At 35.7% G+C, this 26,585-nt stretch overlaps 1 protein-coding gene across 2 annotated transcripts in view; it reads left to right on the top strand.

Moving 5' to 3' along the window:
• The window catches only part of LOC127626410 (zinc transporter ZIP11-like), a 210,684-nt gene that overhangs the window by 6,229 nt on the left and 177,870 nt on the right, over nucleotides 1-26,585 (top strand). For both annotated transcript variants that reach the window (XM_052102150.1, XM_052102149.1), the window contains exon 4: nucleotides 23,372-23,530. In XM_052102150.1, coding sequence (XP_051958110.1) covers nucleotides 23,372-23,530 — 159 coding nt within the window. The remainder of the gene's footprint in view (nucleotides 1-23,371; nucleotides 23,531-26,585) is intronic.

Raw genomic sequence — 26,585 nt, 5'->3', positions numbered from 1 at the left:
GAACGTCGACAAGATTAGATCGACGTACTCCCGCCAGGTGTACCCCTCGATTCCGGGCGACTTGCCACCGGCGCGTAGGCAGGCCGACTCGGTATGTTGCTTTCAGCGCTTCCTCACGCCATCCGCCAATGCTGGTCGCGGCGACAAAAAAGTAAGTGTATTCGCGGATCGACAGATCCGCTTGGGCCAGCTCATTGAAAAAAGCCGCTAGATCCATTGTTTGGTCTGTCGTTCTGTAACGAATGAGGCAGTGAGGAGACGCGGATCTAAATGCAGACTTTTATTAAAAAGGTAAACAGGCAAAACACAAAGGAAAAACCCTCGATGGGGAAACAAAACATAAACAAGTAAACTCGGGCAGGGGAAACATTCCAGGCTTGACAACATACAACGACAGACAAGGAGAGAACAAGAAGCAGGGCTTAAATACACAGGGAGTGATGACTAAATGGGACACTGGTGAGAACAATGAACAAAATGGCAGTGATGATGACAGGCGGATACTGGGAAGTGTAGTTCTTTAACAAAATGGCAGTGAGACACAGGGCAGACAACAGAGGAACGTGACACTAACTAAGATTCCAATCATAATATCCCTTTATACTGTACATGACGTGCTATAACTACATTTTTAAATAATTAAATAAAAACAATGATACTTAAATCACAGATGTTAAGTTTGCTTAAAAAATTAAGTTGACTTGTTCCAAATAAGTATGTTTACATAGAAAAAGCATGCAAACCAATTGCCTTGAAAAATCTTAAGTAAGGTCAACTAATTTGATTTAACAGTTGCACTGTTGACAAAACTTTATCTTTGTTAGCCAGCTAGATAACGTTACCTTTTGTGAAATGTAATTGGCACAATTCACAACAATGTTGAATATATATAACCCATGTATCTTTACTTGAACAACAATCGTATGTAGAGGTCGACCGATATTGGTTTTTTCAGGCCGATGCCGATCTTTTGAAATCCGGGTCGGCCGATGGCCGATTATTGCTGCCGATTTATTTTGGCCGATATTTGGCCGATAATTGCTTGTTTTTAACCTCTTATTTGAACCTTTTATTTGTAAGATAAAATGTAACAGATATAATTACTTAAGATAGACAAAATTTCTCAACAAATAAATTTTTTGAACACTTGACCAATCTGCACTTGTAGACTTAAATTAAAAATGTATAATGTAAAAACATATTGTATAAATAATGTATAACAAATATATTAAATAAACAAAGCAGGTGTTACAAACTGCTCCGAGACACGAAGGTTGAGATCCAAATGCAGCTTCAAATAAGGGGCAATCCAGACACGTAATCCAATATTCAGAGCATCCAAGAGAAGCACAGGCATAACTAGGGATGGGTATCGTTAAGGATTTAATGGTATTACCATCTTACCGATACTGCTTATCGATCCGGAACTTTAACGGTATTCTTAACGGTTCTTTTTGTTATATATATATATATATATATATGTATATTAAACAAATATAAACGTTATATAGGCACAGTGATTTAATTTCAGGAAGGTCTACTAACATTACTGTTCAGGTGTGGTCTAAAAATAAATCTAATAAAGTAATCAATTGTAAAATAACTCTGCATAGTTTATCATAGATTAATGCTTATTAATGCAGAAGTTATTCATTCAAGAGCTGTAAGTGATTTTCTCTTTGCCTTTTGTTGTTTGATTCACAGTAATGGCTCAGTCGTCAGCATGTTTATTAGGATGCTTCCCCTTTAAGACCGAGTCTAATAGACTCCTGATGCGCCATATTTTCTCCCCAACTATTTCCATAACTACGTCCATTTAAGACATAAACTGTGTTTAAGTGAATCTCCAAGCCGGTCGTTTTGACATATTTTTGTGTATAGTTGATCGTTTAGACGCATGAACCCCAAAGTAGCCTATACTTTGCTTGTCTCATTGTGGTCTGTTTCGGAGCGCGCGCCGCCTTGAGAACGGTATCTCTTGCGCTCTTTTTATTATTAAACGCGTCCCGCAATTTAGCAACAGTAGCATTTTACAACAATCACCGATCGTGCTGATTCTGACGTTAAGTTTGAGTTTTAGGGAGAAATGTCAGTGCACCACTGTGAAGGGAAGGAAGTTGTGCTAGACAGATGCGTCTTATGTATAAATATTCTTTTTCACACACAGACTAATATCACAGATCTAAACCAGGCTACGTTTGAATGTTTCGTTCTGTCACTCATTTAGCTGGGCTCGTGTTGTGCTTGCTGTAGCACCGCGTGAGTGAGTTTTCTCTCTCTCTCTCTGACTGCGAATAGCTAAATTGCATCACAGACAAATGGTTTCATATTATTATACATAGAAATGGCTGGCGAGATAAAATAACTTTCTCTTTATAGCAGTAAAGAATGTATTTTCTTAATTTCTCCAGTACCGACAGCAGAACCAATAACGTCCGAGCTTTCCAAAGCCAGTCCTTCAATAGCCTATAGTGCGTTGGTATCTTTTTATTACTTATTTATCTGCATTGAGTGACAACCCTCTCAAATATAAGACACGCAAACAGAACAAATAAAAGTCTCAGATTCACTGTCTGTAATTGCAAAATTCTTGCTTCCTTATTGTGACATGATAGCAACCCTTCAGCTGTGATAATGCAACTTCAACTACGCTATCAATATCCAAAGTAGCCGAACGTCATGTCAACTATCGCGTTTGTCACGTTTTTTCTTGAAGTTGGCAGTAACATATCAAAAGTTTTGAATTAAATCTAAAGAAGTTATACAAATTTAACCCTTACTGTTTTCTCCAAGGAACTTAGCTCCTTCCTTAGGCACTGGATGAGGTCTGCTCACTCTGCTGGAAAATGACTCTAGGGGCAGCATGCGTCGAACACGTGTTCCACAACAACACTAGGCTGCCCACAGATGCGCCTGCCTAATAATCGGCTTGATATGCGTGGATATTGGCCGATGCCGATTATGTTAAAAAATGCAAAAAAATCGGCCGATTAATCGGTCGACCTCTAATCGTATGTAGTGACAATATTGCACTGGTCCAGCGCAACAGTGCCTGCCCACATTTTCATCTGTCTTGTTTCCAAGTGTAAATTTCACACGTTTTGTTCCATAGATGATTACAAAAGTACTTCATAAAAAAGTTCTAAACCATAAATCGAACAAACATGCTTCAAGGTAAATCACAACAAATGTTATGGGCGCTGAACATGAAAACTTACATTCAATACATGCATTTATTAGAAAATGATAAGCTCTCCATGTTGTATACAACATATTGCATTTCAAATTTAAGTTTAAATCTCTTAGATTTAAACTTTCTGACATAAGACTTCGTTGCATCTGTTATGTCAAGTGAATTTTAAAGTCTACCTAGGCATATATTAACACTAGAGCAGGGGTGTCAAACTCCAGTTCAGCCTGCGTCACATCAGCGTTATGTGTGCCCTCAAAGGTCCATTTGAAAATGTGGCACTGGCACCTGATTTGGTAGTACCCATGCATTTACCAATAATATTGCATATTTTGTGCATTGAAATGCACATTTGACAGTGAAGCATTGATTTTGAGATTGCGATACAGATGTAAATGAGGATGTTAATATTAACGTCTGAGAAAAAATCAACACCTTATGTATATAGGGCTAAAATGAAATGTTTTAACAGAGCATGTTGGGTCTCCTTTACAGATTCCTTTCATCAGGCTCCTAATAGTTATTAAAGTCATCTCTGAAGGCAAACAAAACCACTTACATTGCATTTGTGGAAATGGTTCTTCCATAGTTTTAACAATAGAATAATAAGACCCTGGTAACAAAATGGATTGAAAAATATTCTAATAAATTATATGGAACAGTGTCAGTGCTGTTTAGAATATGTTAATATGATTTTAAACTAGTTTAATCCCCGATACTTTGGAGTTTTGCAACAGAGAATTTTGTGCCACATTCATTTGCACTATCGCAGCTCTTTCCTTTATGTTGTGCTGAAAGTGATGCAGGTAACGGCTAGCGCTGTTGATAATGACCTGTGCTGCGTGGTTGAGACCAGTCCAAGAGTTAACCCACCTGCACTGGATGTGCTCATGCTGCTCTATCCATTGAGCCCGTGCTGATATATGGTTGCTGAAAGCACTATTTTGTTTGGCTTTTGGAGCGAGCAAAATGCGTTCCAAAAATAAGGTTAGTATGTCAAGGGAAGGCTCATTTATATTCACGAGGAAAGCGCTAACTGATTGGACCGTAAAACGTCTGTTCACCTGCCATTCTACGTTTCTGAAGTTAGCTTGTGGGCCACATGAAATAAGATAGTGGGCTGGAAGATTGACACCTATATCCTACATAGTCTTTACTCTGTAATTTGGACACCATCCATCTATGTCTATAGGGCAAGTGACAGTTCCGTCAACTGGCCAGAAACTCTCTCACAGTGACCCTAGGTCAACAGGCCATCCTTATTGTGAGTCCTGCATCATCATCATCAGTTTCTGGAGTCTGCAGTTGTCCATATGGATGTCCTTTAATTTTCTGGTCTATTTATGCCTCAAGCAACTGTGTTCTTATTAGATAGTATACACTGCATTACCTGGCAGGATGACTTTGCCAACAGCAGATATTCATGAGAAGATCATTTTCTCTCATTCTGTTGCAAAGAAGGAAAGGTAGGGTGACAGCAATTGGACAGGCTGTTAGGAAGTTTAAGAAATGCTCTAGGGCTGTTAGTCTGATTTGTGTGGGGAATTATACAATTTGTCTGTGTTCAATGAAAGCTGTTACCAGAAATACATGTCTAGAGGAAGCGTTTGTTTAGTCCAGTCTTTGTTTTTCTCTGAAGATTAATGACTTTAATCACTAGACGTTGAATAGTGTGTGCGCTATTGCTTTTTTGTTAGAATGTGAAGAGTGACGAAAACATATTAGGGAGAGAGGGGAATGGAATGTGATGTGAAGCAATCCATACTTAAACCTGCTTTCCTAGTAGCTCTGTGGCTTTAACGGTTTAAGCACATGCACTACTTCTATACCACAGCTCTGAATATACTAAAGAGGGTCTATTTTTAAAGGTGTCAAAGCTTAATATTTTTTTTTCCATTTAATTTTTCATCAGAGGTGCTTTTGTGTTGTTTTTCAAGGTTTCTTACAGCAAAAACAATTTAGTGTTACATGGCCATTTTCCATCCTCTTGCTGACCTTTAGAATTAAAAAGGCTATATTTTGCAAAAAAAAAATTCACATGTGAAATGAGATAAAGTGCTCTTCTGCTCTCACTTGGGCTATGGCTTTGGTGTTGTGGTCATAAATAATCGCTGCTTCCCCAATCCATCAATAACAGCATCTTTGCAAAGCCTGCATTAATTCACACTAAAATGTGGTGCAGGCATTTAATTAAACATACAAATTCAGCCTTGATTTTAATGTTATGCAAAGCCACTTGTATTACTCCACCACAAGGAATAGCACAACATTTGATGTTTTGTCATGTGTTGATGAATTTGGGTTTCTGATGTCAGAAATCCACTGGTATTGGAACGTGACATTTTTGCTTCTTATTTTCAATGACAGTAGATGCCAAGTCAAGCTTTGATGTTGGCTTGACTGAAAGTTAATTTTTTTTTAAACATTAAGCCAGACAGACAAACCATGAGATTACCAGAAAACTGAGTCAGATCAGTTAGAAAAGACATTGCAACCCGAGTTCGAACAGTCTGAAGGCCTGTGCCAAGTTTGGTAGATGTTGCTCTATTGCAATTTATAATTTTGGTCTTGGTTAAGGGATTAAATAAAATATCTGTAGAATAACACCGTGTTGGCTTTGTCAAGGCAATTTAATATATTATATTTTTGTAGGGATTAACCATTCAATACCTGGATGTGTATTGACTTCAATACTGACATTTCTAATTGGATCTGGTCTTGGTCTGAGGAGCCCAATCCTAATCTGATACTGTGTGTTAGTCATGGTCATTATCATCAAGCTCCATTAAATACTTACATATGACTAGTGCATGTGATTTAAAGTCTCTTGAACACATTCAATAGCTTTGTGAATCTTAAAAGTCTGTGCTTGATAAATATAAATATTAAATATATAGTTTGCTTGCGCAGCCCACTTCAGTAACGCTTGTGTCATGCATGCGCAGGCTGATGTTATGCTGCTGTTTTCAGCTATCAGAGCTGAAGGAAATATGTGAGCACTCCACATGAACTACACCTCAGATATAGATGCTCTATAGTTCGGTTCACTTATAACATGCATTGAAATTTGAACTGGAGGAGAAATTCACCAGATTTTGATTAAAAAGCATTTTTAAGGGGTCATGATATGAGGAATAAAATTTTCCATGTTCTTTTGACATTGTACTATAAAAAATAAAAAATAAGTTTCAGAACTGAATCAGAATTAACTTTATTGCCATTCTGTATATGCTTATACACAAGGAATTTGTCATGGTGACACAAGCTTTCAGTGCAATCATAATATACATTTAAACATATATACATATAGTGACATAAAAATAAAAATAGATATAACAGATAAATAAAAAAGCAATATACAATAGAGCAATCATGTTGTTTGAATATATATATATATATATATATATATATATATATATATATATATATATAAATATACATTTATGTGCAGGTGATGTAATGTATTGAAGATATGTAGGATATGTTAAAAAAGTTGTAACTGTTCATGACTTGGATGGCCTGAGGAGAAAACTGTTCCTGTACATGGCTGCTCTTGTGCTCAGTGCTCTGTAGCGCCGGCCAGAGGTCAACAGTTCAAAAAGGAAGTGTGCTGGGTGAATGGGGTCAAGAGTGATTTTTCCTTTTTGTCAATCTGGATGTGTACATTTCTAGCAGGGTGGGTAGGGGAGTGCCAATAATCCTCACAGTAATCCGAACTATCCTTTGAAGGAGTCTGTCTGGATTTAAATGTTTTGTTTTTACATAAACATGCACAGACAGATGTCTTTGACTGTTGATATATATCTCGGAACACTTTTAAAAGATGCAGTGTCAAGTTACAACTCTGAAGAAGAGAAGCTCTCTGTCATTCAGCTGCTGCCTTGCTTTCTTTCGCCCATCTGCACTATTTTTAGTGTTTGGTGTATGAATGGAATGATACTGGAAAATGGATGTAGATGTGTGTTCAGCATATTTTAGAGTGGATTTTATGTTTGGCTCATATCATACCACTCATAATATGATTCATGCTTTGTAAAGGAACTGTTATTGAAGCATCAGTTAAAAACAATTGGAAGTGATTGCAAAAAACATGAGAAAACAATTATATATTATATTTCAAATATAAAGACTGTATGATTGTTTATGGTGTTGAAACTCTGTTTACACCGGTCGCATCCATTGATGTAATGCGATGCAACAGCTTGAGGCTGTTTACACTGGGCTATTTAGATTGTGTCGACACAATCTAAATAATTTATTTGTGTTGTTGGCACTAGTAGCATCATCTTGTGCAGCGCAAAATAGATCGGTACATCTGTTTACTGACAAAATGGATGCTTACATGGTAGACAGCATAATTGATTATAATGGGTTCTCTTGCTTTTGACGTGACTCTCGCGTCTGGTGTAGACTGGGTGTGTGTGTTAATAGTTGTGCTTGAGATGAACAGTTCAATATATTCAGATGCAATATGTTGGATGTGCTTGGATTCATTCTCTTCCGTCTGAGTTTCAAAAATGGCTGTATTCAAGGGGCTACATGATGATAGCCAATCATAACAGTGGGCATTTACATTGAAGATTAACCTGTTGATACGCAATTTCCCCGCACTCGGGAGTGACGTCACTCTGCTTACATTTACAATATAATTTACCATCTATAAATGTAATTTATGTTAACAAATTCTACATCTTTTCAAAGGTCTAAGGGTTCAACATTGATATCCGATCTCTGTTTCATGATAGCAATGCTCTAGGAACAGCAATTTAGTTATTTGTGTCTGGAGTACAAATGAAAACAATATAAAAACGGGACATCATACCTTTGTTATGAAAACGCAATCGCCAGATGAATCAAGTTCACAACACTTGGGTCAAATATCCATGTCAAGCGTTCATTGACAAACATCCAATAGCACTTTTTGTCCATAAAAGTGATAAATCTGGGAAATATTGATATATTCTCCATTGTTTACATCTCGCCTGAAAGATTTACCCTTTGTCATCGTTCTTCAACACACTATGCAATCTGAGCATCATTCATATTGTAAATCTGTATATTATCTTATATATTAGAGTCTCGTAAACAAAATGAGCATGTCTCCAAAGTCTATTTTTAAAAATGCGGCGTAGTTTTATTCATAATAGCCGAGCAGTGCAGTCAGATTTTGTGTCGTCTTTACACAGGCAGCGATTTTACAGAGAAAAAAGCTTGCAGGAACTTGTATGATCATCTTACAATTTGAAATGTAACATCTTTAGACTTGTGGTTTTGAGAACATTGTATTCTTTTATTATTGTTTTTTAGATTATAAAAAAATATTTCCATTACTATAAACTTCAGCGTCTCTAACTTTAAAAAATAACAACATATATTGATTCTGAAACTTGGGAAATAAAGCCAAAAGTGTCTTTCAAAAGATACTACAACTGTGTCCATACTCTAAAGGGTCCAGTAAATTGAAGTTCAGGTATGTCATTTTAATGGTTTGTGCTCAAAAAGGAGGTGCACATCAACAGGTTAATTGAGGCGTGTGTTTCAGACAGAGGGCTAGAGACAGGGTGCAAAATGATCATACATTACTAAATTATGACTGTTTTAAACTTAAATAACATTATCAGTGGACTATCAAGGAAGATAATAAAACTATTAAAAAAGAGCATTTCATGACCCCTTTAAACTACTGTGAACTAGTTCACACAAAGATACTCTTAGTCACTGCATTCCTGGAGTATTTTGTCAAAATAAAGGCCCCAGGTGATAAAGTCAAGAAATTATGACTGAAATGCATTACTGTTGTGTAATACAATTATAATATTTATTATTACTGTTATTAATAATAACAACAACAATATTAATTATTATTATTTTTATATAAAATTATAAAAGTATTTATTAAAATGTACTGGGTTCCAAAAAATAACTGGGATTGAAAAGTGGAATGATATCCAATTAAAACTAAAGTTAAAAAAGAGCTCTGAATCCAGTTCAGATACAAGTTGAATTGAAGTTGAAGTTGAATTCTTCTGAAGTCTTTAAATGGAATTACAGTTAATTTTGGTGCTGCATTATGCAGTAGACCAATTTAAAAAAATATTTTTCTTAATAGGCTGCACATTTTTTATGTAATAGTTTTTTTTTTTTTTTTTTTCTCTTTTATAATGAAATAATGGGTAGTTAGATTTTTTTATTTCTTTACTTATAAAAGAGTTCCCCCAATCAGTTACACACAGTGAGGTATAGCTATTCTGAACTGATTAAGAAAAAACATCACTGGTATCTGATTGGGATCTGTATTGGTATCTTATCAGCCGATCCTGAGATTTCAGGTATTGGAATCAGGACAGAAAAAATGGTACCGGTGCATCCTTAGTCTTCTTGGGATGGGGAGGAAATTTTTAGGTCTGAATGTTACAGTATGGTTGCATTGTACATAGAAACTCTTTAATTTAAAAAGATCAAGGAAAATCTAGTTTTATGTCATGACCCTTTAAACCATTGATTACAGGGGAGACAGAGGGACATTGAAGTGGTGTATTAGAAAATGTATTATGACATTTTTATTTTAGGAAAGTTGATTGGGTATATCACTTTTGAAGGCAAAGCAACAATAGTGATTAGTTGAGTGATGTGAAAAGGCAAAGGAATGCTCTATTTGTGTGTTTGTCACCATGAGTTTGTGCTTATGTTTCTGATAGCAGACTTTCAGGGAACATGATTCCCAGACAAAGAGTGTGTGCAGCCTGTCTGTGTTAGGTTGTCAGTGTTCACTTTGAAATTGTAAAGTACTGTCCGAAAAGTGTAGCCTAACTTGAAATGGACCTCCCGCATGTAATCATTAGCATGGCAGCCAGTGTATTGAGCAGAGCTCTGAGGGAAGTTGAATGGATTTAATTAGACAGGATGTAGAATTTAAGCATGGTCTAGAGCTCTCAATCCCCCTTCACTGAGTTTGATTAGAAATCAATAGTAGGATAATGTTTCAAGAAATAGCACAGGACTGCAGTGATCAAAGCACTGCTCATTGCATGATATACAATTGGTGTATTACAGCTCAGACTGAAAGGAGAGAAAAAAAAATCAATTAATTGTTTAGTATACCTTGTTTCACTGTTCAACAATAAAATTAATTTGTACATATAATTTGAGTCATTTATTCAGTTTATTTGTTGTAAATACTTTGCAATTCACTCTACATCAGGGAAATCTGATGTGCATATTTCTTTCAAAGTTAAATTACTTTCTCATATACCAGTTTAATGTGTGGAGTCAACTATAAGCCATTCGTAGGTGGTTTCCTCCGTAAATACAGCTGCATCTCTCTGTAGTGGTCAACATAGCAACTTCTGGCTCAACCAGTGGTGTGAGTTTGGGGCAGGGCTACCTGTTTGTCTGAACATTGGCAGAATGGTCATTATTTTTGGTGCAGAAATTACACACTTCAGCTTTAGGTTGTTGCTCGTCCAAAGAAAATTATGATAAATACGCTTGTCATCATTATTGTCAATATTACACGATTTAACCTCCTGAGACCCAAGCGTGATTGCTGTATGCATTTTCCATTTCGCTTTTTGATTTGTAACTAGCAACTAATAAACAAGCAAAGATTTAGATGGCAATCGATTAAAGTCAAACTATGCAATATTAACATATTCATTAATTCAGTTGGTGTTTTAGGTTTTTAAAAGTTAAATTCTATATAATGCGGGACATAATAGCCTACAGTTAAGATTGCAATGCATTAGATTAGAATGATAAAAACATTTAATATATATATAATATTACTGACCTTAGATTTTCTCTCCAAATGTGAGCTGATTATCATCATGTTTTCTGGACACGTCTTTTAGGATTTCACAACAAACCTTTGATCGTGTGAACCACTCGTTTTCTCCTTCGCCATCCCATCATTAAATTTCAATATATGCCAGTTGTTGTAAGAATAAAGAGACGAGACACAAGCATTTAGTTAAGTCAAGCTTTACCGCAAGCTTAACTCAATAATAGGAAATGTGAAAACAGAAAGCAAAAGTAACCTTCGTGCGGGAGGTCGAACTTTAACAAGTGCCGCAAGATTTTAAATTAGTGTTTTTTTATTTTATTTATCACATTCTTTCTGGTTGTAACTGAAATTCCATCTTTCCTTCATGCCAGTAGTGTTTAACATTGCTTAACACATGGTGAATTATTGCATTAATGTCCATTAACAGGTGCTGTTCCCATGATGGAGCATTAGTGAAGCGCTCTTGGAGCGAGGAGCGTTTTTTTTTTTTTTAAAAAAACCGCTCCTCGCTCCTGGCAAGATCATGCCACTGTACTCTTCTCCGCTCCGCTCACATACTCTGCGGAAACTTCAACATCATGTTGTTGTGTCACGTGACCTGGTGCGGCAGAAGTTTATCCCTTAAATGACAGTCTAGAGCTGGGATTGGCAAGTATTTTGGTAAAGGGGACACATCGGGCTTTAAGTAGTACATGGGGTGCTTCATTGTACTTCTTTTGTGATACAATGTTCCGCATTGATTTTGTTCATGTATATTTTAAGCCCAGAATTAGTTGTGTACTCAATTTTCTGAAGTGTATATGTGACTTTTTTTTAATCTGTTTTAATATATAAATAAATAATAATAATAATTTAAAAATGCTAAAATTATAGAACTTTTAATGTTTGTCCCAAAGCGGGCCAGTTTTCTCAAAACATTACCCCTTTACGTGCTAAAAGGGTCACGATGCGGGTATCGTCAATATGGTTGCCAGATTGTACAAAACCAGCTTTACATTAGGTGGAATATTTCCAATTTGCACAAGTATAAATCTCTAATTGGGGGGATTGAATCTCTTAACTGACAACCCTGAGCATATTAATTGCTTGTAGAGGCTTGTTAGGTCTCAATGCAAGATAACTCAAATATTCGATGAAAAAATGCTTTAAGGATAAATAAGCCGTGGGCCAGATTAATCCATGTGGAGGGCCGTATCCGACCTGTGGGCCGTAAGCTGCCCATGTCTGGTCTTGAGACTTGTGAACAGTATTTAGTCAGTTTAAATTAATTGAAATTATGGCAAAGCCAAAATACAACTTCCATGCATGTGGACAGGAGGTTGGGGATGGGGGGTTACACAAGGTTAACAGAGAAAACAGGGAATATACCCATTTACATGGCTTGGAAAATCTATCCATTAGAAACTAGCCTGTATGCAAAAAATTTTAATTGTTGCCACAATGTTAATAAATAATTGTTGCCACATTGCTGTAAATTGTATGAGTGAATGAACATAGTCTAATTGATTACTTTATGATCAACTTCATCTGTTCATACAGATGTGGAAATGTGTGTGGCAGTAATTGACGGCATAGTCATATAGTTTCATGTTTGTGCTAATGGTGTTATATTCTTGTAAATGGGACGATATGGAAGCTTTGTTGAGATTTGAGGTTATCGTTGCTTTTCAGTTTGGTTTCTATCAGTATTTGTAAATGTTGATTCATGTTTTCTATATATGAAATGCAGTCTGAATGGTGCTTGATCTGTATTTCACTATTACTCCTTCATTTGTATTCTTGCTCATTTGCGTTTCAGATTCATTCAAGTGTTGCTCATATATTTGAGGGAAATTGCTTATGCTAAAAGATTGTGTGCTGTTAAGCTTTTATTGAATTGTATGGAGTTTGCTGTAGTTTTATTAGCATAACATTAACATAAGTGACATTTATTGAGACCTCTGCATGCATCCAAGAAGAGTATAAACACTGAGAAAGAGAGAGGGGGAGTGATCAATAAGGAGAAATTTAGACAGAACGCTTTCTTGCACTAAAAAAAGCTAGATGCAGTGCGCCAAATATAACAGAACACAAGTGTCTCAAAGGTTTTTTTAATTGGCACATTGTCTTAAAAACATGGTGCTCCTGTGCTAGATGCTAAAAAATTGAGAAGTGGCACAAGTGGCAAAGACGTCTGTCTAGTGCATGTACACATAGTCTGGCAAAAATACGTGATTGGTGCCAACAGCCCCTAAACCTACGTTTGACCTCCATAGTCGTGCTATGGAGATGCACATTTAATTATCATTATCTGAAAGATAATCAATATTTTCCTTGGTGAAAGTTTGGCAAGTTGGAATGAAGTTTCTTCGTTTTACATGAAGCAATGCACAATGAGGCAAGGCAAAAAGTTTTGGACACTTAAGTCACACATAAAAAATATCTGAATGTCATTGCATTAGATAACAAAATTGCAAACCAAGTGCCATTTATTTGAAAGAAAATGAGAAATAAAGCACAAACACACTTTTCAAGCAAAATATTGAATAAAAACACGTTTTAGTGTGTCTAAAAGTACAAAATGCATTGTGGGGTCACTGTATAATGGTAGGATGAATGCTGAGACCACAGTGGGCTCTGTGAGGGCAGCTGACTTTTGAAACGAGACATGTGCAGCAAATGTTTATACTTTCAATCGATTCAAAGCATCACTGCCCACACAGCATCTATGCTTACATTGAGGCAATGCATGAAAGATGCTAATATGCAATGTAGTGATGTTTTGAGGTTTTTATTTGTTCATCAGCTGTAAATCCGAGTAGTGTGTTTCTGATATTTGCTCCTTTCAAAGTGCAGAGGTTTTCATGGTGATGCAACACTTGGTTCAGATTTAAAGTTTTTATTTTTTATTATTACTTTAAAGACATATTCAAAACAGTTCCTTTCCCCTTTACATTTTTGTTTAAAGTACTGTTCTTAAAAGTTGTAAATGATCCATCAGAGATGTACTGGGACTAAAAATCAGCCCTGAATAGGGCAATGGGGACACTAAATGGAAAATATGTAAATTATTCTACTTACTGAAAATATGTGATTATGTAAAATATATATGCTGCTTACACACTGTAAAATATTTATATTAAAATGGCTTTTTTCTAAAATAATATTGTCTCTGATTACATCTAAATATTATTTTCAAAAATAAATATTAAATGGAAGTGCATGTTTATCCAGTTAAATAATAATAATTTACAAATGGAAGATATGGCATTTAATATTAGGATTATATTACCCTATAGCATTATTATCCAAATTATTCAGCATATATATATACACACACATTCATACACCTATACATTAAAACCACCTACCTGATATTGTGTAGGTCCCCCTCGTGCCACCAAAACAGTGCCAGCCTGCATCTCCGAATAGTATTCTGAGATGCTGTTCTTCTCACTACAGTTATACGGAGTGGTTATCTGAGTTACCGTAGACTTTGTCAGCTTGAACCAGTTTTTTGTTTTTGGTACCATTTGGATTAAATTCTAGAGACCGTTGAGCATGAAAATCCCAGGAGGTCATCAGTTACAGAAATACTCAAACCAGCCCAACAATCATCCATGTGATTATCTAATCTGTCAATCGAGTGGCTGCAGTGCATTAAATCACGCAGATACGGGTCAGGAGCTTCAGTTAAGGTTCACATCAACCATCAGAATGGAGAATTTTTTTAAATCTCTGATTTCAACAGTGGCATGATTGTTGGTGCCAGACGGGCTGGTTTGAGTATTTCTGTAACTGCTGATCTCTTGGGATTTTCACACACAACAGTCTCTAGAGTTTACACTAAATGGTGTCAAAAATAAAAAATATCCAATGAGCGGTAGTTCTGCGGATGGAAACGCCTTGTTGATGAGAGAGTTCAACAGAGAATGGCCAGACTGGTTCAACCTGACAAAATCTACGGTAACTCGGATAACTGCTCTGTATAATTGTGGTGAGAAGAATGTCATCTCGGAATGCTATTCAGAGATGCGGGTTGGTGCTGTTTTGGCAGCATGAGGGGGACCTACACGACATTATGCAGGTGATTTTACTGTTGTGGCTGATCGTTGTGTATGTGTGTGTGTATGTGTGTGTATATATATATATATATATATATATATATATATATATACATTAGATTAATATGGCACTATCATTAAACATCTGTAAACTTTCATTTTCTCTCATGTCAGAGTCAGAGCATATCATATCTCGAACTGTCATTCGATCCCTTGTGCTGAAAAGTAGTAGGCGTAGGACGTTATATGTATTGGATTGAACAGCCGCTAAATTAAAATAAATTACATAAAAAAAGTTCCATCTCTATGATGTGCATCATCACATTTTTGAACAGTGATGTATCGTGCCATGGTAAACCATTACACCCCTAATAGCAACACATTTTTTATCATCCTTTTTTAAAATTATTTCTATTTTGCACCCATAAATGAAATTGTTCCTTGGATGAATATGATAATGATCCTTTCATTGAGAAGTAAGGTAAGAATCATACCCAAATATGATAGCTTAATGTCATGAGAACTCAAACTGTCAAATTGAGGTTAAGGAGTTGAACTTTTAAAGCATAGTGTAACTAGACTCAACATCCTCCCTAGTGGAAAAAAAGAAGAAAAAAGATTAATTGAAACGGAGCTGCAAAAATGACTTGTTCAGTACTTCCATAACTTATTGATGTCAGACATTTTAATCTGTTTAAACACATGGTGCCCACATTTACACGTCAACAACACCTATTCAGTTATTAAAAACTTGGCCTGCACAGTCAAGGTGAGAGAATACGAAGGTAGTATGATAGATAAATACAATTAGTCATAAACACCTGCAGAGTTAATGATAAACTGAAAAAAGTGTGAAAATTGGACAAACTTTGGGTTGTGTGTAGCACATAACGCTCTGCGTATCCATCTGTAAATTCCCAGTATACGGAACAAAGGGCAGAATATTTTTTTCAAGTTTTCAACAAGGTCTCTGATTATTTCAGTTAGAGTTTGTGTGGCACATTTCAATGCAGATTGTTTTTATTTGTTTCTGTTACAATGTTTGCAAAGAAGCTGTTATCAAAGGATGGGGCACAAAAAGAAATTTTGACTTTGCAGCAAACCCGCATCCCGTGAGTAAGTATAGCACTGTGCTGTATCTCATTTCACATGCAAAGAGGCCTTTTTAAATTGAGTCTTGAAGGTTAAACTGACATTAGAGGGTAGAAAATTGTCAGAAAAAGTAAAGTATGTTTTTAACTAAAGTATGACTAAAGTTTCGACAAACATCATCATCAAGTGGACCTCAGGGAAAAATAATAATACAAGATTATTATGTGAGCCCTTTAAATGTTTGCAGTATTTTCTATGTGCCAATATTTCCAGTTTTCACTGCATTATCAAACGATTGCCTTAAAGTCAGTCCTAAGTGGGGTACTTTTGATAATGTTTTCTGCAGAGACGGAAAGACTCACTTTTTGATGGAAACTGGGTAAAATATTAAACTGAGAAAGTTACCGTTTCACTCGAAGACACAAAACACAGTGCTTTTATAAACAAGTCTGGTCTCATGGAGATGGTTGCACAATTAAAGATCTCTGTTACAACCCAAAGGTCCTAGGTTCAAAAAAACCTAAATATAGTGCTAGACAGAAAAATAACATGCTAGAAATTCTGTCAGTTCTTCAGACACAGCCAACATGATCACACGTAAAGTCGGCATGATTTTTCAGATAGTTTTGGTACTCTAGGATCGGCGACTGTGTGCCGACCTGCTGACATGCTGCATTCTTATCAGACATGTTTGCAGTGGTTTCAATGAGTTTAGCTTTCCAACTGGCACAATTGGCAGCACGCTGCATCAGCTGTGTGGGAGACTAGGGTTCAAAGCCAGGCAGTAACCACATTTGAATAATCAACGTCGAGCATGATTCATAGGCTTCACTTTTCCCTCTAACATTACCTTTGTACTCCACAAATGGTTAAGGTAATGTTTTGGGTTTTGGGATAGAATTTATTAATATGAGCTTTTCTCTTCAATGTATAACATCCTGTAAAGCTGAAAACATCTTGCTCTTGGACAAATGGAGCTCACACGTGCCCATATGCCCTACAACACTTACCGCTTTGGCCACTGGGGGCAGTGTTTCTAAATTTCAGTTAACGTATACTGATCTTGACGAAAGAAAAGTCTGTCTACTCTTTCTTATTCGACTGTGAGATCAGGCTGAGTGTGTTGAGTCAATCTGTCATTCATGTAAATAAGCAAGAATGCTTAACTCTGAGATAAAATAGAGGGGAATATGACTGACTGTTTGGATGTGGCTGCAACAAAATATAATTTCTCCATAAGCATATTTTACACATGGTTCATTAAGATAAGAATTTATGTGATCTCTACCTCAGGGTTTGCTTATTAATTGAGTTTCCATCCATTCTGCAAAATGGAAAAGGATTTTGTAGAAGGATTAAATATTCTTTCAGGTACAGTAAGACAATTAGGCTTTATTCGTAGCATCATAATTGGACAGCTGTTTAACACTGACCTAAAAGTATCTCAAAGGGGCCCTGAGTTTTATATATATTGATATAGTTATGCTATACAATGGTGGACTTGAGTGTTTGCTTTTGTAAAAATTAGATGACAATGTTTAAATTTAATGTTCTCTCTTTCTGTGTTGTGTGAGTACAAAGTTGACCTTTATCTCTCAAGGTCAGCTATACATCATTGCTTCACTGTTGAGATTACCTTTTTGTTTATTCCTGTTATGCCTGTCGTTATCAGCGAATCAATAGACCTCCTAAGGTCCCTGTGCAATCACAGTGGCATTAAATAGCTTTTAACTGATAAGTTATGATTGTCTATGTTTGGGCACTCTAGCAGAAGGAACTTAACCTGAATTCCAATTCACAGGGTTTCTATACAGTGTTTACTGCTCACACTCGGCAGGGGATTTATATAGAACTTGACCAATCTGATTTATTTGGAGTGCCCTTCAACATCATCAAATACAGAAAAAACGTGTCACGCAGATTATGTATGACGAATAATGAGTATGATGACATTGTGTGTTTGTGTGTGTGTGTGTGTGTGTGTGTGGTTGTTTAATTCTATAAAGTACTGCCAAAATTTTATATTAAATATTGTCATTTAGAGCATTTATTTGAAGAAAATGACAATGACAAAAAAAAAACAGTGTTGTCAGATCTTGAATACTGCAAAGAAAACAAGTTCATATTCATTTTCAAACAACACAATACACATTTTTTAACTTAGGAAGAGTTCAGTAATCAATATTTGGTGGAATAACCATGAATTTCAATCACAGCTTTCATGCGTCTTGGCATGCTCTACCAGTCTTTCACATTGCTGTTGGGTGAATTTATGCCAAATTCAAGCAGCTCAGCTTAGTTTGATGCCTTATGGCCATCCATTTTCCTCTTGATCACATTCCAGAGGTTTTCAATGGGGTTCATGTCAGGAGGTTGGGCTGGCCATGGCAGGGTCTCGATCCAGTGGTCCTCCAGCCACACCTTTACCGAACTGGCTGTGCGGCATGGAGCATTGTCCTGCTGGAAAAAACAATCCACAGAGTTGGGAAACATTGTCAGATGTTGTATGTATGTATATGTATGTGTGTGTGTGTATATGTGTATATATATATATATATATATATATATATATATATATATATATATATATATATATATATATATATATATATATATATATATTAGGGCTGTCGATTTAAAGCGTTAATTCAGTGCAATTAATTTTATTTAAATAATAATTTTATTTAAACGCATTTAATCACAATGCCCCTGGACCGTAATAAGGAAGATTCCTGAGAAATACAAGCTTGTAGTACCACCTGTTTACTCCAGAGGGCAGTAATTGAAACTTCAGCTGTGTGGGCAACACACAGTTTATACAGTGAAGAAAACAACCCTCCAGCAGCAGCACAACACTTATTACAGGGACAATCCCCCCGGAGCAACCTGGAGTTAAGTGCCTTGCTCAAGGACACAATGGTGGTGGCCGTGGTGATTGAACCAGCGACTTTCTGATTACCAGTTTACCAGTTATGTGCATTAGACCACACTACAAATAGAATAGAAATGAAGAACAGGGAGCCCTGCAACAGATGGCAATGCCCCCACAGAGCCCCCCACTGAACATCATGTCAGTCTGAGATCACATAAAGAGACTATTTATACCTTTATATAGATAGAAGAACTGTGGTGAATTCTCCATGAAGCTTGGAACATCCTATCTGCCAACAACCAAGAAAAACTGTGTCCAGGTGTCCTTAGGAGAATTGGTGCTGTTTTGAAGGCAAAGTTGGTCACACCAAATATTGATTTAGGTTTTATTTATGTTTTCTAGAATTTGGATGATGTTAATTGAAAATGAAAACTTATTATGGCACTATTTTTGAAGAAATCCTCACTCTGCAACATTTTCACATGTACCTAAAACTTTTGTACAGTACTTTATATAATAATAAAAATATCAGAAAGCGAGTTTTGTCGGGGGCCAAGCACATATGGCGAGATGACCAAAACAAACAAATTTGACAGAAAAGAGCCTGTGGATGCTCTGAACAGTTATTTTGGTGTGACATTTCTCCTGCTTTGAGCACAGTGGAAAAAATAGGATTGTCTTAAGTTGTAGTGCCCCCTAGCATAAAAAAGTCACGAAAATCATTGTTACCTCAGTGTTCCCTTGTCCATGTGTACAAATTTTGAAAATTGCACTCACAAGATACAGGCTAATTAGTCATTATAGGCCACTCCCATAACATATTTTCTTATATATATGGAATTTGACATATCAAATTTCTTTTGATAACTTTTTGTTAGTAGGGTCTGTAGATGATATATTCCAAGTTTCGTGATAATCTGGCAAACGGCCTAGGTTGAGTTAGAAAAGTAGGTCTTTCGAATAAATTGAAATTGTGTCATTTCTTTATTGCGGAAATGGAAAACAAAGTGACCATATCATTGAGGGGCACTGGATGAATCAGAGATGCTACAAATTTGTATTGTAGCCTATTGGTTCCAGAGTTATGAGCAAAAACTAATTATACCGTTACACCCTGCTTGTGTATAGTTCCAAAAACCCTCGGCCATTCCAAATATGAGTTATAAGGTGCTGAATTGTTATTGGCCAGTGGCGGCCATTTTTGTTTATTTGTCGATTCTACTTTTTAAGGATATGTTAGCATTTGAGCCAAAGAAGATGCATATTTAATTTGAACTTTGTTGCTCAAACGGCTGCAAAGTTATGACAGTCTTTTATTTGTAGCGCACCCTAGGGGCAGAATTGTACTTTGTTAACATCTTCTAAACGTCCTGTTGACTATGTGACCGACTTTGGTTACATTTGGAGTTTGCAATGAGTAGATTTGGATCAATTAGTCAAATCGCATTAAACTTGAGGAATTTTATGGTGTTGTTTGGATCATCCTGCCAAGTTGGTGTCTCCCCGACTTTCTGTCTCTGACACCTAGACACTTTTAGGGCAGAAAAAAAATTTAAGAAAAAGAAGCAAATCAGTACAAATACAAAGGCTTTGCTGCTTGGCCCCCTAATAAATCATAAACTGTTGACTTGGTAGCTAAGGCAATTTAGCTGTAAGTGGTGCTAGAGATTACTGATAACTTTTTGTTAGCTTGTTCAAATGGGTGGCTTTTATGAAGGTACTTTGAGTAGCGTAAGCTTTATTTTTTATATTTTCTTTGTCCTGTTCTGACAGAATTGACAACTACATTTGAAGGACCCTTTCAAGCTTTTACTGTCAACTGTTGCCATACCGACACTTAAATGCTTCAAAAAGTAGTAGTTCCACATAAGAAATTTAGACGAAAATTATGTGAACCTTTTACAAGTACCGTAGTGAGACAAGTACAGGATGTCTCCAAGAGCAAAACATGTCATTTGTTTAAGCTGAAGTGTGTCATTTCTGCACCACCAAACGGAATTGCAAAAATAAATGTTTGTTTTCCAACAGCTTTCTGAATACCTCCCCCATATACTGTTGATTGATCGACAGATAGTCCTGCCCCCAACGCCATTGGCTGAGTCAGAGTTTTTGTGTCGGTATGGTTGGATCTCTCAAAACTAACAGGAATTTTTGTAGCGCCACAGAGACACAGTTTACATTTTTTTTTTGTCTTACAGTTGTCTGCATATTAAGTGGGAATAAGAGAGAGAATTTTACAATGAAAAAGTTACACAATTCAGCTTTAAATATTCTAGAGCTAAATAAATTGTAGAAATGCTACTAGTTTAGCCTGTTAAAGGCAAATTAATCTAGTTGAAGTCTGACTAGCGTGTGTTAATGTGTTTCTGCTGTTTTTTTTAAAGTCCAACTGCAAGGAGAACTGTAACAAAATAAGAATGTACCACTAGTAAAGATTTTTCTATTAAGTATGTTCTAAATGCACAGAGCTCTGCAGATGTTGTACTTCTGGTAAAGTTTAAACAGAAACACACTATGCAGATATCCAAACAATGATGAATCTTCTTGAGTGTTTAATGACCTCATTTGTTCTTTAATGGGAAATGAAATGTAAGCAGGGGACAGTGTTTTGGTCATTTACAATAATAGTGAAGTCATCAACTTTGAAATACTACAAAACGAAGCTCCACTATCCTCTACAACTACAACATTTACAACAAATGCCAAACATTTTTGGGAATTCATATGCAGGCACAATTTTTATTTGATTATTTTAGTGCATTTAATTATACACCATTATGTCAAAAGGCTTTCAAGATTATGAGAAACATGAATTGGTGTGTCTAAACTTTTGATTGTGTAAATTAGGGAATTTCCCCTCAGCCACCTCTATTTCCATGTATTTATATATTTTTAATAATTTATTTGTATTATCACTTTATTGTGGTATGGAACATTTGGGTGGACATTCTTGATGAATTATTGAATATTGATGTACTTTGATAATGCACTTTTTGCATTGTGTGTGTGTGTGTGTGTGTGTGTGTGTGTGTGTCAACTAAGAAACAGTATTGATATCTCCCTTTTGGGTTTTTGAAATCATAACCTGGGTGCCTGGGTCGTAACTTACCACAATACCACAAAACAGCTGTGTTTTCCAGAAATTTCCCATACAAAATACAGTGACCATGTTTCAGGCTTTACGGGATGTAATTTTGATGCCTGTACATTTTATGTCTCACTACAATTTATATTATTAAATGATATTAATTTGATATTGATGCACAGTTATTTATACTTTTTACTTTTTCATACTTTTTCCATCTAAAATAAAAAACATACTTTTTTTTTTTACAATATTTTACTGTAAAATTTCACGTTCTTCCTTTTTAAATACAGTATATTATAATTTTTACTGTATACTTTTAACCAATTAAGTTTTACAAATTTTTACTGCCGCTTTTTAAAAATGTATTTACATTTTAAAATTACGGATATTTTTTATGGTACCTGAAAAATTAACAACCTTTTGATCATGGTTTTGGCAAGCATGTTGGACATTAGCATGTCTGCTCTTTTCTGCTTAAAGCCGTTGTGAAAGCAACTTATTAATTACTCAGCCCTTTTACATACAAACCGCTTCTGATACTAAACTCTATGCAAAACCATTCTCTGATGTAACCTGTCAAACAAAAAGGATCGCTCTGATGTTAAGTGCATCACATTTTCTGCACTGTGTTTTGTGACCTAGATAAGTAGCTTTCAACATTCCCAAAGCTTTCTGTCTGAGATAATGTTTAGTTGTTTGAGCACTCTCTCCTAAATTAGGACACATATCCAGCCTTTATCTAACATGTTCTAAGAGAAGTAGAAAAAGCAGTTTCCCTGGACTAACATACATTTCTCTAGTATTCTTTGAGCTGTTGATTTTCTTGAAAGCAGATACTTACGCTTTTGTTTTTATTATTATTATTTGTCATGCCTTTTCATTTCATCCAATATTGAGCCCCTCTCTCTGCAGAAGAGTTTTCTCTTCTCCTTTCACAAAATGGTTCATAAAACTGCAGTTTCTTCTCTCTGATTGCTAAAGTCATCCCTGTTATGAACTAAGAGATTGATTTTCCTCTTCATTATTGTGAGAATGTGTCCTATTTTGGCGTCATTATACAGCTACTGTACATTTATGTGGCCAAAAGTATGTGGTTATTTAGTTATTTCAAGTACAGCCATTACAAACAGGTGCATAAAACAAGCAAGAACTAAAAAACTAAAAAGTTTAGAGTTAGATTGTAATTAGTGTTGAAAGGGAACAAAATTGGGGAAAAAAAATATTTACACAAGTAGAGCCTGTGAGAACATTGAACAAGTGTACAATTAACAATGTCTCACTATTCTCTTGTTCTTGTCCTTAGGTCATGCTGGCGGCCTCTTATTGGTCTTTGCTGGCCCCTGCTATTGAGATGGCAGAGGAATCTGGGAATTATGGGGATTTTGCGTTTTTCCCCATTGCAGTGGGTTTTGCACTTGGCGCTCTGTTTGTGTATTTTGCTGACCTGTTGATGCCTGTTTTGGTGAGTAGTATTTGGTATCCACCTCTCCAGTATAATCAAACGTTGTCAATAAATGTTTGCATTGATGAGAATGATCAGCCGACATATCACTGAAACTTAGTGAGAACCTGCAGAACATTTTACAGGTGTTGTGTGTAATTTCTGCCGATAACCAATTAATCAACCGATAGTTTTAAATGGTAAATGGTCTGCACTTATATAGCGCTTTTTTTACCATATAATGCAAGTGAATGGGTGACAACATTTTAAAGCTAAACAAAATCACATAAGTCAGCATAAATGTAATCCATAAGACTCCAGTGGTTAAATCAATAACCTTATAAGTGATGTGATGTGATAATGTGTGGATGATAAACGGAGAAACAGATCACTTTCACATTCTTCTTCTTGTGATTTTGGTGATTCACAAAATAGCAAAAAATTACAAATATTTATCTGTTTCTCACCTACACGTATCATATCACTTCTGAAGATATGGATTTAACTACTGGAGTCTTATGGATTCTTATGGATTACTTTTATGCTGCCTTTATGTGCTTTTTGGAGCATCAACGTTTTGGCCTACAGAGCTAAACTATTCTTCTACATAGGCACATACAGTGTTGGGCAAGCTACTAAAACAATTTAGCAAGCTAAGCTAGAAACTACTCAACAGAAAAATGTGTTGAGCTAAGCTAAAAGCTACACCTCAGAGAAGGTAGCAAGTTACACTACAAGTTACATCCCAGAAGTATGTAGCTTGCTACATTTAAGCTACTTAACCGCAGATGCACAGAGTATACTGCCATAGACAAAAGCATCTAAAAGACTTATTCACATGATGTATATTAAAGCCTTGGTACAGTATATTACAGTTTAGTTTAATACAATATACAAGTATACAGTATGGTGCAATACGTACAATATGTGCAAAAAAACATGTAAACTACTACATGCTACTTTATACAAACCCATGTGTTCAACATTTAAAGTCACTATTTTTACATTTTATTTTTCATATTTATACTACTACCTCTACAAACTCATACCCATTTAAACATAATTTAATTTGCACATTCCTATATAAAAACTCTGCGTACATACAGTATCTATATATTTATTTATACAATACAGAATACAGTACAGCAATATTGCAGCTAGACATTGAATTACAGGATATATCATCAGAGGCCAAATTTCTTGTGTGTGTGTGTGTGTGAGAGAGAGAGAGAGATAGAGAGAGAGAGAGAGAGAATCTGGGCAATAACAATGTGATTTCTGATTGTATCAAATGGTAATACCATGGTACTTTGATATACAATTACCATATTTATGTACCATTCTGTATTTGCATGGTTCAAAGAATACCATGTTACTTCCATGGTGATGATATATGATAAACATAAATCATATAATATTGTATTTACATGGTGCTTCAAGTAATTAAAATAAATTCACGGTACTTCGCTATATGATTACCATATTCATATAGCCTACCATTGTATTGACATAGGGTGTCCAGGTAATGGTACATGTCCAAAAAACAGGTTAATGCCATGGTAATTTTTTATGTGTTTCCGTCTAGGCCAATATATGTTTTGATACTCTTTTGGTTGGAAAATATATTTACCTGCAGAAGTCGTTTACAAGCTGCAAACATGTTGAACTTTATAAAGACATTCTTCATCACTGGCAAACGATAGGATTTGCAGGTTTTGTTTCTAATGATTGTAGTTCCATTGCAACCAGCATTATCTTTATTTTCTGTGTTATTAAATACTCCTCGAGCTTATTGGCAAGTGAGAGCTCACACCAAATGATTCAGCAGCACGCGCGTAATCTTTCTGAGGCATTCAAATTGAATCACGAACCAATTCAGACTGCTTTCCTATCACGTGCGACTAATTCATTTTAAAGAACCGACTCAGATGAGTGATTAATTTGTGATCAGTCATCTTTAGTTTTGATTCAAACTGGAGATCGTAAACACCAGGTGCACGCATTATGTAGCGGTGTAGCTTTTCTCGACTCTATGCCGCTACCTAGTCAAATAAATAGCTTCGCTTCTGTAAAGCTACTTGATTTTAAAACTAGCCAAGCTACCACCTCACTACTCAGAAATGTAGTTAAGCTATTAGCTTTGCTATTTGTAGTGAAGTTACTGCCTATCACTGCGCACATACCACAAACACACAACAGCCATGTCAGTGATCATTTGATGGGGAAAGGACCTTTTAATGCTATATGTTGTACAAAACAAGCCCAGGTGGAACTTGTGACCAAAATCAAATACTTTGTAGCCTATGTAATGCGAATTTCATTACCACAGAAGCATGTCTAGTCTTAACTATCACGAAAATGCAGAACGAGAAGTTGTTCGGAAACGCTTTTCACATGGAGTTCAAACCTTCAAACCAAACATCAAGGCCTTGATGCGAATCGTGAATGTGCTTCATGATTGTAGCAAAGCGGAGAGCCACAATCTGTGTAGGATGAGAGTTTAGAAACTGAATGTGCATTGCAATGAATATGCAACCTAAGGTTGCATAATTTTTTCAATTAGTCAACCTCCCTCTTAGTCTTTGCGAAACAATTCTTTGCAAAATTATACAATTTCAATGTTACTTGAATTGGTGCCATTTCTATCTTTGTACAGTGGAACACATTGTTTGGAATAAAGTATTATATTATTACATTTTATTTTATTTTCTTAAGAAGGAAATAAGTGCATTTTGACAGGAAAATAAATATATAGCGAGTACAATTTCAGCACTTTTAAAATCGCAACTACATTTTTTTTATTAATTGCAATTAACTATAAAAAAAGATGTGATTTAATCGTGATCAAAAAATTTGATTGACTGACAGTGCTAGTTAGAATTGTTTTTTCGTTCTTAGTGTCATATGCAGAGGCAACTATAACTAAGCCATACGTAGGCTGACATGAGATGTCTTTCATCTTTTATAAAAAATCGAAACTGGTAAAAATAAAAAAGTTATTGCCGTAACATTAGGCTTGGGATCGATGCCTTTTCCTCTTATCAATAATCTAAATATTTTCCTGATGATTATCAAT

The sequence above is a fragment of the Xyrauchen texanus genome, chromosome 33 (genome assembly GCF_025860055.1).
Source record: "Xyrauchen texanus isolate HMW12.3.18 chromosome 33, RBS_HiC_50CHRs, whole genome shotgun sequence".
Classification (NCBI taxonomy): Eukaryota; Metazoa; Chordata; class Actinopteri; order Cypriniformes; family Catostomidae; genus Xyrauchen; species Xyrauchen texanus.
The sequence above is the reverse complement of the archived record's forward strand: the minus strand, read 5'-3'. Positions and strand labels throughout refer to the sequence as shown.